Source organism: Ctenopharyngodon idella, chromosome 18 (assembly GCF_019924925.1).
Source record: "Ctenopharyngodon idella isolate HZGC_01 chromosome 18, HZGC01, whole genome shotgun sequence".
Lineage (NCBI taxonomy): Eukaryota > Metazoa > Chordata > Actinopteri > Cypriniformes > Xenocyprididae > Ctenopharyngodon > Ctenopharyngodon idella.
The window spans coordinates 30132212-30144649 of NC_067237.1; the positions used below are offsets into that span (position 1 = coordinate 30132212).

General features: G+C 35.4%; 1 protein-coding gene across 1 annotated transcript; it reads right to left on the reverse strand.

The window, feature by feature from the left end:
* Positions 1-1989: 1989 nt before the first annotated feature.
* LOC127499558 (cadherin-related family member 5) lies at positions 1990-12438 on the reverse strand. Its single transcript, XM_051869951.1, has 14 exons — positions 12208-12438; positions 12059-12115; positions 11865-11957; positions 10913-10999; positions 10648-10758; positions 10377-10547; positions 9467-9557; positions 9273-9379; positions 7293-7493; positions 6966-7097; positions 6795-6873; positions 5578-5771; positions 4213-4233; positions 1990-3198 (listed from the first exon to the last, which is right to left on the reverse strand). The coding sequence occupies exons 1-14, from the start codon at positions 12436-12438 to the stop codon at positions 2617-2619; spliced, it is 2157 nt and encodes a 718-aa protein (XP_051725911.1). The 3' UTR covers positions 1990-2616.

Sequence of the window (12438 nt, forward strand, 5' to 3'; positions counted from 1 at the left end):
AGTTAGTATATAATTTGTGTATATATGTGTCTATAATTGAATGTGAACAATATGCTGTGGTCAGGTATTGTAAATACTGTCTTATAGCTGAGAGTGTTTTCTCAATAAAATTGATTAAAACAAATGTTTTTAATTGGATTTCCGTTTGTGGGGTTTCCAGGTGAATTGCTAGTTTACAGAGATACTTATCCATCCTGGTCATTTGTACTTAAATTTAAAATCGACTTTTTTGTGCCCATAATGCACAAAAATAATTTTAGGCCTATTTTTCAATTATTTTGACATTATGCAATATTATTATATTGAATGAGTTCCACGTAAGTTTGATTTTAGCTGATCAGGGTTGTCAAGGTTGCTCTCACTCTGCCTATGTAAATTGGCAACCCTGCTTTTGATATGAAAATCTCAGCTTTCAAATTTTGTAACTTTTATTACTTTCATCTCGCGGCGGCGCGGTCACGTGGTTCATCGAGCTCTCAGGCCCCATTTACACTAACTTAGTGCGTTTTCGTTTTAAAACGCATAACTTTTGCTGCGGTTATGCATGTCGTTTACACTACGCCGGCATTTTCGAACCTCGAAAACGCTACAGACCCCGTTTTAGTTTGAAAACGCCGGGGTTGCGTTTCAGTATAAACGGACCAAAACGGAGACTTGAAAACAATGGCGTGGCTGCCCAAGTTCGCTCTGCGTATCCTTGACGACCGTGTAAACAATAAGATGGAGACTGGACTGCAATCTTTGCTGGCTTTGTTGTAATTTTAGCAGCCATTGTGCAGTATTTTTGGCCAAAAGTAATACTGGCTACCGAATGAAGAAGGGTTGGCTCTCCACAGAGCATAAAATAATAATTTTATTTCATTTTTTATTTCAGTTTAAAGCAGTCTTGAGTAAAAATGATCAAATTTTATTTCAAGTCAAAATTACTGCAATCTTATTATTTTTATTTTGTCAGCTTGATCGCGGGATTATGATCAATAGGCTAAACAGGTAAAAACGCGACATCCCGAGGTAAGTGTCCTGTGAGACACAATGCTCTTCTGTAAGTTGTACTGTATCATATAGGCCTACCTTCTGGTGTTCATATTTCGTTCTGTAACTGGAAAAGAGGAAGAGAAGATCGGTTCATGTGCTCTTGATCCGCTTGATCTGCCGCTTACAGGCATATGCATGAAATATGGTTGGTTGAAAATTTAATTTAAGCATTGTTGCTTACCTCATATGTGGTGGATAAACAAGGCAATTTTCTTAAAATTTCTGTTAGAACACATTAATACTGTATATTACAGACCTAAATGAACAACTTAGAAACGGTTTTGTTCTTTTGGTAAAAACCTTTTTTTTTTTTTTTCATGGTAAAGATGACCTTTGCATGAAAATTGCCCAGGGTCATTTTGTGACCGGAAAAATAATAATTTTCATTTGTAATGCCATCTAGGTGCCTGTATGGCTCTTTAATAAATATACATGCATCTACTAGTCTAATGTTTTTTTAAATGATTCTAATGTTTTTAAGCACACGCAAGTGAATATTAGCTAGTGAATGCAAGAAAATAATGAATTTAACCCAAGAAGAGTAGAAAAGTAAAGAATATTACTTAAAAAACAAGGCAAACTGCATTCAAATGAATTGATATTGAAAAGTTTAAAAGTTGGCAACCCTGAGCTGATGAACTATCTACATCACAGATAATCTTATTGTTTGTCACCATTAGATTTTATTTGAATTGGTACATTGCAGTGTAAAGTGCAATTTCAATACAAAGGAAGCATGTCTATATGCAATGTTGTACATATTGTAGGAAGGGCACAGGATGTCTGAGAACCACCGGTGCAGGACAATTTACATGCAAATCTTAATTTAATACATGAGGTTAGAGGTTAGTTTGAAACCCCGAACTCTAAGCATACTTGTATTATTGAACCATCTGTTCATTGCCCTGCAGATGCTTCTTTTCCCATTTTACGAAGGCTCATTTGGTGCTCAAGCTCAATATTGTAATTTCAAACAAGAGTTGCAGAGCATTTTATCTTTCATCAATCTTCATCTCCCATCATTACTTTCATCATTGTCGAGTTGTTCATTGAAACATTCTATCTGCATGTCATGAGGATCATGAACATAGTTCAGATGTTGACCACTTGTGTCTAGATTAGATACAGACTCCTCTTCTAGGCTACTGTCATCTAAATTTGTTGCAATGTCCTCGTTGACATAATACATATTTAAGCTTGCAATGCTGTTTGTCTCTGCTGCCAGACATTGTTCTGATCCATTGTATTGACTTGAATCAAGCGGTAATGTGCTTAGAGTGTTTAAGATTTTTGGTGTAGCAGTGTCCTGGTTACTTGCATCCTGAAACTTTTGTACAGAACTTTCAACTGCTGAAGCCTGAGGATCCAAACCAAGATCACCAGATTTTCTGATTCCATCTGATTTAAAGTTTTCTGAATATTTGATGGGTTTGTTGGCCTCTGAAACCAAGACTTTAGGATTAATGATATATGGCTCTTCTTTAAAAATGGAGAATTCTGCTTGTGTAGGATCTCTTTCTTGACTTTCAGTTAAGTCTGTTTGTATTCTGTCCAGGTCAGACTTGAATCTGTGCTTCCCAGCTATTTTTTGTGCCTTAATTCCAATGGATTTGCATGAATTATATCTTCTAAGTCAGTTTTTACCTCTGTATGGTCAGTATTAGGTATTTCGTAGTCTCGGTTGATTCTTTTTAGGTGTGTATTGAGCATTTCTGACTCATTTATGTCTTCACAATATGAAATGGTTCTTGTAAATTCTTCTGTGATATAGTTGTTGTCTACTGATTCACAATCCATGTTCATTTCATCTAAGTCAGTACATACTTCCGCCTCTGTTGTGAACGTAGTCTCCATATATCCTTCACCCTCTTCATCACATTCCCGAACCACAACGTAGTCACGAAAGGTCACCGTTTTATTAAACCTATTCACGGGCCTCCCGTTGGGCCGCAGTGCCAGATAATTGCGTCTTGGTTCCCTTAAGGATTTGTTAAAGGTAACTGATGGTAAGTTCTCAGATGATGATGGTGGTGATTCCTCTTTTTTGGTGTAGACGCCCTGTTTGCCGTAGAAAGGTGAGGTTGAGTAGTCGTACTCGCTGAACGCCTCGTTGTGATATGAGAACGTTTCCTCCACTAGGGGCATCGGTCGGCTGTGGTTCACCTGATGCAGAAAAACTCTGTCAGCTGTATTTAAATGGCTTCTCTGAAAACACATTTCTATTGTTTATAAGCACAAATGCACAAGAGTTACTATGGGAAATTTGAAGGTGCAATGAGTAATATTGTCCTTATTTCAATTAAAAATGTTTAAAATCTATGCTAGAAATTAATACTTTTATTCCACTCATACAGAATTAAGGGAAAAAATACTTATACAATATACTTAGTGCACTTTCAAAGTGAAAAGGTCTGGGAAGTGGGAAACTGCATCTGCTGACTATAACTCTGTGACTTATAGAACTGCTTTGATAGATCACCCCAGTTTAGTAACAAAACGCCATGTCTGAGATGACTTGTCAATCTACCCTTTAAAGGTGCAGTGTGTAAATTTTAGCGGCATCTAGCGGTGAGGTTGCGAACTGCAACCAACGGCGCTCACCCCTCCCTTTCGAAGCACGTAGAGAAGCTACGGTGGCCGTCTGGCTGATACAAGACAGATGTCGTCGTCTGAGACAGCAGAGAGTAGCCAGTCAAGCAATGAGGTTTCTTCTTACTTCTAACAAAGAACGGTCTCTGCTGCTAATAAACCAGATGACTACTACTACTACTACTTCTTCTTCTTGCATATTTAACATAGTGACAATGCAGTCTGCCTCTAAAAACACGAACGATTTAGAAGAAGAACAACATAGTGACGAAATGCATTTAGGGCTACTGTAGAAACATGCCAGCGCAAAATGGCGGCTTAACATGTAAGGGGACCCGCGGTGTATGTACATAGAAATGGCTCATTCTAAGATAATAAAAACATAACAGTTCATTATGTAAGGTCTTTATACACCACTGAAAACATAGTTATGTATATTATATTGCATTTCTGTCAATAGATCCTCCCAAATTTTACACATTCCACCTTTAAGAAACCATTGTATTTCCAGTTTGTTCATCTCTTTATGAAATGAAAAATATTGTATAATGAGGTTCACTAAGGGGAAATAGAGTGACGTTAACTCACCATCTGGAACCATCTCAGACTCTAGACATGGAATATTAGGAAATGCAAAAAGATTAATTTTAAGACTTGTTTATAAATGTACGAAAATAATCTTTAAAAATTCAAGGTATGCCATTCAAAAGTGTGGGGTTATCAAGAGTGAAGACAATGTTACAGAATATTTCTTTTTCAAATAAATGCTGTTTTTTTTACACTTTATATTAAGAAATCCTGAGAAAAATCTATTGTGTTTATATGTATATATACATATGTGTATATGTGTGTATATTAAGCTGCCCTGTTTTTAACATTGATAATAATAAGAAATGTTTCTTGAGCATCAAATCAGCATATTAAAATGATTTCTGCAGGATCATGTCATGTGACACTGAAGACTGGAGTAATGATGCTGAAAATTCAGCTTTTCATCAAAGGAATAAATTACACATTGTGTTAAACTAGAAAGCAGTCCTTTAATATAGTAATAATATTTTGCAATATTTTCCTATAGTTTGTTTTTTCTTTCAAAAGCATTAAAAAATTGTACTGACCCCAGATTTTTGAATGGTAACGTAAGAAGTTGAAAGTTGATGTAGTGCACTGTTCTGTTTCTTATATATTGGGTATTGTGATGGAATTTTTGAACTAATTAATTATGAACTAACATTTATTTTCTCCTACAGGCCTAACAAGCTAACTTTGAAATAGAGAAATAGTCACTAGGACTGTGTGTTGTAACAAGTGGAAACATTTTGCTGTGCTAGCTAGACAGCATCCTTCTAGAGATAAAAAAAAGTCTATAAAAATGGTAAAAACTATTAACCCGATGATGATTCTGTGATTCAGTTGTTCTAATCTAAATTTACTCCGCCAGTAAGCATGCCAGAGGAACTATGTTGTTTTTCTTAAATCTGAACCAATCATATTAAGACTGATGATTATGAGTAATAGATCATGTTATACTGACTGTGAGATGTACCCGAAATCCTATATAACCTGCTGTATTCTTTTGAATAGGGAGAGATTGATCAGAACTCTCCCAGTCATGATTTGATTAAAAACAATTAAGGACAACAACTGGAGTCTCTGGTTATTGAGCAGCACTGCAGACTAGACACTAGAGAATCTTACTTCTATACTCAAGTGATAATGTTTAGTGGAGCACTAAAGATCTTATTACCAGGTGATAGTGCTCAAACAGGCCGAGACGTCGGTCGACTCGAACAGACATTGAAATGGGCTTAGTAGAGTATAAACTTATTCATAGGTGTCTGGGACGTTTGGAACAAATACGTTTGGAACAAATGGACATTTTCCACACATATGCAAAGTTTAACATGTCCTTTGTCCATGTTGTGCAAGTTGCACAAATAGATTTTTTCTTACCACATTAGGGTGTGTACTGTCAGCCACATTGTTCCGGATGGCATGATCCCGCTTCTCTCTGCTCATCCGTATACAGCGCATCAGTGTAAATAAGGCAATGGCCAGCAGGATCAGACACACCCCTGCCACGCCCTCTGCCCTGGCCACTGTCTCACTGCTATACAGATGCCCTGCCCCCAAAGGACCCTGTGGAACTTATATAATACATTTATTGTTTATTATTTATTATTTTACATTATTATAAGTTTTGCACAGACAAACATCACTCACTTCTAGTTTGCTTGCATTTTATGTACAGTATGGCAATATATTCCCATTAAAGGCACAATATATAAATTTTCACCACTAGAGGTCGCTCATTCAAAACATAGGCATAGCTTGATGACGCCTGGATTTCGCTGAATCATGGGAGGTGTTGTCTTTACGTCTACAGCCGGTGGAAAAGAATCGGGATGGGACTCTGGCAGAAATCATGTTCATGGATGAGATTATTAACGTTACTTTAGTATGAAGCTGAGCAGGGCCGAGTGCTTTTGGAGCATAAACATGGCCGCTGGAGAGATTGATAATGAGAGACGATCGCGACACATGGCTCGAGAGCAGCGGAACTTTTATTATGCCGCAGTCGCCGCTTCCGCTTCTTCCGGTCAAGTGTATGTGGGGTAAAGCAGCGCTGTTTTATCATATTAGATACATTTGTGTGCTGAAAGTTGTTATAGTGCTACTCTGCGTTCACTCAGCGGCTGCTATGAGACACTTAATGCACACTGCAGTAAACTAGATCGATATTAGGCATGGTAAAACATGGTATTCGCTGTAAATCAAGAAAACGAGATTTAAACAATAAGACTTACTGTGTTGAGCTGTATAACATGATTAGTTTTCTGTCGATGAATGTATGCAAACAGTTGCTCACCTGTCTAATAAAACACATAATATATTAAAGCGTCTTTGGTGTTTCCATGGTTTCTAAAAATAAAACCAGAAACCGAGGGTAACGCGGGTATGATGTCATTGATAGGCGACGCGCGGACACGGTCCGCGACCTGGTTAAGATTGCTTATTTCTCTGGATTTAAACATTCTTGGAAACATTTGGGATAATGTAAGTACACAAGTCAATAAAATATATAACATTGTTCTAGTGGTTTTTGGATATTTTAATCCAAAATCTTACATATTGTGCCTTTAGGATAATAATTCTTGAAGATTTTCTACCTGGCTGGCCTTTCTGAAGAACTTCCACATGCAATGCAGCTTTAACAATGTCTCCTGATTCAAGGTCAGTGGCTAAAACCTGCAACACAGTTGTCAATTGTCATTTTCTAGAATAAGTAGTAGTAGAATATTGTTCAGATTTTGCATATGAATATAGTCTATGTGCCATACCTCTAGGAAGTATTTTTGGCTGGGGTGTAGTTGGTTGGTTTTGGCAATGAGCAGTCCCTCTTGTGTAATGTAAAAGAGCCGAGAGCTGTTGTGTTGAGAGTTTAGAGAATACTGCAGTCTGGGATTGAAACCCTTTAACCCAAAAACATAAAACAAACTCAGTTTCTTAGTCTTAAACAGGAACATAAATCCATATTTCATGCAATGAATGTCAAACCAGGGCCTTTGTGATGTTGAAATTGAATGTTGACACTGGGATGTTACTGCTGTGTGGTTGTAAGAATTGTATGTGGTCTTGTAGTGTTGTGATCTTGTTGAGTCACGTACGTCGGTGAAGTCTTGATCAGTGGCCTCCAGGATAAGTAATTTGTTGCCATACGTCACAACAAGCGAGGCAGGACTTGTGCTATCACTAACAAAGCCACGGTACGCTGAACGGTTGAACTGGGGCGGAAACCTGTTTTCTGCAAGAACCCTCACCAGAACCGTGGCTACTGCATACTTCAGAGGGTCATCCGTCTGAGCTGCCTGAGCAGAAACATAACAATGCTTTCAAAATGTGATAAAGAAAACCATACTTCTTAAAAAAAAAAAAAAATATATATATATATATATATATATATTAAAAAAGAAATAATTATATATGCAAAGAATTGGTTCAAAGTCAGAGCTGGAAACATCTTTTTCCACAAATGCTGTATGTATGCAAATCGTAATAATATAACATTAATATTATATTATTAATAATACACATTTCTAGTAAGTGTATAGTTAATTCTCATATTGTGTTTTCAGAAAGTTTTGGAATATTTTTCCTCTCCCCAAATTTGTCACTACCGAAACTCAATGATAAATAATTTGATAAGCAAGGTTACATTGACCTATTAAGATTTTGTTTATAACAATTACAATTTTAACAATATTTCAAATGTTATTTATGAGATTTGTTGTATTTTGAATCCAATCTTTCTTTATAAAAGGAATAAATTTTATCATACTGATTTCAAAGTTAAGGATTCATTAGTTTGAATATGCATTGAACCAAACATTATAAGAAACATCTTAGTTGATAATTCCATATACTTTATTTCTGACAAAACATCCCATATTTCGGTCGTGACTGCACATGCTAGCTACCACATCACATTACAGAATTTTAACTCACATACTAAAACACTAATGATTTGCATAATAAAACATACTAAAATTCTATTGATTTGCATGTCTGTACTAAAAATTTTGTTTATTTCCCCAAATAAACGATTATGTGTTCCCTTTTGTCACTACCAAAACAATGATGTCACTACCGAAACAGTCACGACCGAAACATGTGGTGAAGTTTCGGTTGTGGCAATTTTAAATACTTTTGAGCCAAGCTCAAAGATGATAATCAGCATATGGTTAGCTTGCACAGTTCTGTACAGTTGTACAAACACAAAAACTAAATGTTATCGAATAACCCACAAAAAACAATGATGTCGTTTCAGTTGTGACTGTTTCGGTAGTGACAATTTTAGATACTTTTGAGCCTAGCTCAAAGATGATAATCAGCACATGGTTACATAGCACAGTTCTGAACAGTTGTACATATATAAAAACTAAATTTTATGGAATAACACCCAAAAAAGTTTGCTTAATTGCAGAAAAAAGGTGTTTGGTAGTGACGTTCCTTAAAGTTACACACATTTAACTAAAAATGATGGAACCTATCTACTATGAAAGAGAGGCTATAAGAGGGAGGGACAGAGAAATATTTCCTGATCAAAAATGTAGGGGTGTAGTTAAAATCAGTCTCAGCCAATGGACTAAAACATACACTGTTTCGGTAGTGACATGAAAATGCGGGACACGTTTTTTTTACATAAAGTTTCATGATTTAAAAATAAAATATAAAATAAATATTTTTTCACTTATTTAAAAAAAAAAGTGTATATAAATTTTTAAAAACAACAATAGAAAAAAATGCAAAAATTATTTCAATATCATTTTCACAAGTTGAAAATTAGGGGTTAGGGTTCAGGACATCCACCCACCTCCCATTTGAAAGTACCTAATAAATTATGATTTTATATATATTAAGCTTACTGATATTTTAGATAATGGGATTCAATAGATAATAGAAGGATCTTAGTAAACATCTAAAATTTGAATACTTAAATGCTTCTTAAATATGTTTTTTGGCTGTGAAACAGCAGTTTGCACCAACTTTGTAGAATGGCCCACATATATATATATATATATATATATATATAAAAAATAATAATAATTTTACTTTTTAAAATTTTTGTTCTTCACTCTCAAACGCACCATAACACGCAGTCTCAGTGTCGGGATCAGCAGTCTGTTCCCAACACGTCTGGTTAACCTCACTTCTCCAGAACTACTGTCAATGACAAATCTGCCATTATCTGCCCCTGTATTAAAGCACACACACATATATATATAATAATTAAAAAAAATCTCAGGAGTTTAGATTAGGTTCAATAGCAGAGGATAACAACCTGATAAGATGGAGTACTTTACTGGCGTTCTGAGACCCCCATCGCCATCCAAAGCTTGAATTGGACCGGGAAAGAAATCCAAGACAATGTCCTGAGTGACAATTAATCAGATGATAACAATGAATCATATACATGTACACTTTGGGGTCAGTATTCTTTTTTACATTTTTTTTTTTTTTTTTTAAAGAAATTAATGCTTTTATTCAGCAAGGAGGAATTAAACTGATCAAAAGTGAAAGTAAAGACTTTTACATAGTTGTTGTTCTTTTGAACTTTCTATTCATCAGAGAATCCTGAAAAAATGTATCAGGTTTTCCACAAAAAGATTTTGGTTTCAACATAATAAGAAATGTTGCTTGAGTACCAAATCAGCATATTAGAATGATTTCTGAAGGATCATGTGACACTGAAAACTGGAGTAATGATGCTGAAAATTCAGCTTTGCATCACAAGGAATACATAACATTTGAAAATATATTACAATACATTATTTTAAATTATAATATTCTACAATATTGCTTTTTTTAACTGTTTGTGATCCAATTAATGCATCCTTGGTGAGCATAAGAAACTTTAAAAAAAAAAAAAAAAAAAAAAAATTGTACCAACCTTAATCTTCTGAACTGTAGAGTAGGTTACAAGTTCAGACATTGAGATTTGTTGTATTATAGCTAAAAGGCGTCAAATTATTATGCCTCATGATTGTCAAAACATTTAATTTCTCATTTAATTTAATGTCTAGGACTAATTCAAGTGTGTAGCTGGCACCGATCCAAGTACATGGTGTGAGTGTAACCAAATAAATATTTAATATTCACATTTTCTTTCTTTTTTTTAATAATTATTTAATAATTTCATTGATTTCAATTAAGTAGTCATTTCGTTTATTTTATATATTCACAGGGATTACCTGCTCGTTCTCTGTGATGTTGGCGGTGTACAGTGGGTTGGCACATATGCGGTTGCTGTGATTGGCTGAGAGAAGAGTGCAAGGCTGGAATTGTGGGTATTGGTCGTCCCCATCTGTCACATTGATGATTACTGTTGCTGTTGTGTTGTAGTGCTCATTTGTGTTAGTTTCCTAAAGCCACATCAACATTTGAGTAAATAACAGTTCTGTTTGTTTGTTTTTTTGTTTTTTTTTATCATTACCAAACAAGTATTTTCTGTATGTGCTTTACCACTGCATAAATAGTCAGTCGGAGCTGAGTTTTGATCTCGTAGTCCAATGACTTGTTGAGAATCACTTTGCCACTGTTATGCAAGTCCACTCGAAAATACCTGGCATCAGGCTGGAAATATATAATCAAATGTCCACAGATGATTATCAAGTAGACAATTTTATTTATCACCAACAAAACTTTAAGTCAGATGAGAATAAAGTAGGACTAGCAGAAGGTTTCTACTGTGGGTTTGTAGATCTGAAGAGATGTTTGGTTCACCTACTGATTTTTCATCAATGATGTATGTGAGTGCGTCTCCATCAGCATCTGTGGCCTGGACTGTAAACGCTACAGAGTTCACCGCTGTCAACTGAACAAACACATCAAACAAGAAGATCCAGGAATGGAGTAAAATATATCCGCAAAATATATAGACAAAATTTTGGGGTCGATATAAAGAAAGAAGTCTCTTATGTTCACCAAGGCTGCATTTATTTGATCAAAAATACAGTAAAAACAGTAATAAACTGAAATATTATTGCAATTTAAAATAATTGTTTTCTATTTGAATATATTTTCAAATGTAATTTACTTATGTGATGTAAAGCTGAATTTTTCAACATCATTAAGCCCAAAGAAAACTGCATGAACGGAACAGACCGGAATGCATGCAAGGGACAGCGGCGATGGAGGCCTACATAGATGAGAAATTGTGCGAAGAGGTTAGAAAATACCCTCATTTGCACAACTCTAGCATGAAATAATATAAAGATGGGTTGTGACGCATAGTGAGACATTGCTCAAATCTGCGCATGCGTCGAACGCCTGTGTATGCGTACGAGTCAAACGAAGTATACTTCGCAAGGCTGTGCATTTGACTGTGCGCATACACAAAAAATGAATATAACTAGGGTCAAGTCTTCAGTGTCACATGATTCATCAGAAATCATTCTAATATGCTGTTTTGACATTATTATTATCAATGTTGAAAACAGTTGTACTGTGTAATAATATCGTAGAAACTGATACTTTTTTCCAGGATTCTTTGATGAATATAAAGTTCAAAAGAACTTTTGTGACATTATAAATTCTTTACTGTCACTTTTGATCAATTAAATGCATCCCTGCTGAATAATAATAATAAAAAAATCTTACCCCAAACTTTTGAGCGGTAGTTTACGTCAACACATGAAAGAAAACATTTGTTGTTTTGTTACTTTTTTGTGTTTTTTTACCTCACTGAGATGCAGTGGTTGTATGGAGCTTTGTAGGAACTCGGGTTTGTTGTCATTCTCGTTCAGAACCTCCACCATGATCCTGTGTTCAGCCTGACAACAACATTTGACTTTTATTTGACATGTATAAATTATATAGCTAAATCTAAATTTCTAAGAGCATACTGCTGTATGCCACAGATAATTAAACTTACTTGTAGGGTTTTATGTTTGTAACACCTTACAGTTGCTGTTAAAATGGAGCCGTGTATCTGTAATATCATCATAGTCAGATGATATTATTATTTAAACAAGACAAGATGATAGTGTAATTGCATGCATTTATATATCTTTTTATTGTTACCTCACGGTCAATAATCCTAGTTGACGTTGAGTTCACTCTAACGGTTCTTCCCTCCAGATAAAACCAACCAGCATCTTTTCCAGAAAGCTTCAAGTGCATGTGATTAGCTGATGGGTGTGTAGTGAAACTGAGGTTGGCAATAAATGTTCCCATCAGGCTGTTCTCTTTGACTGTGGCAAACACATCATGCCCACCATCACATTCACTGGCTGCCAGAAACACACATAACAT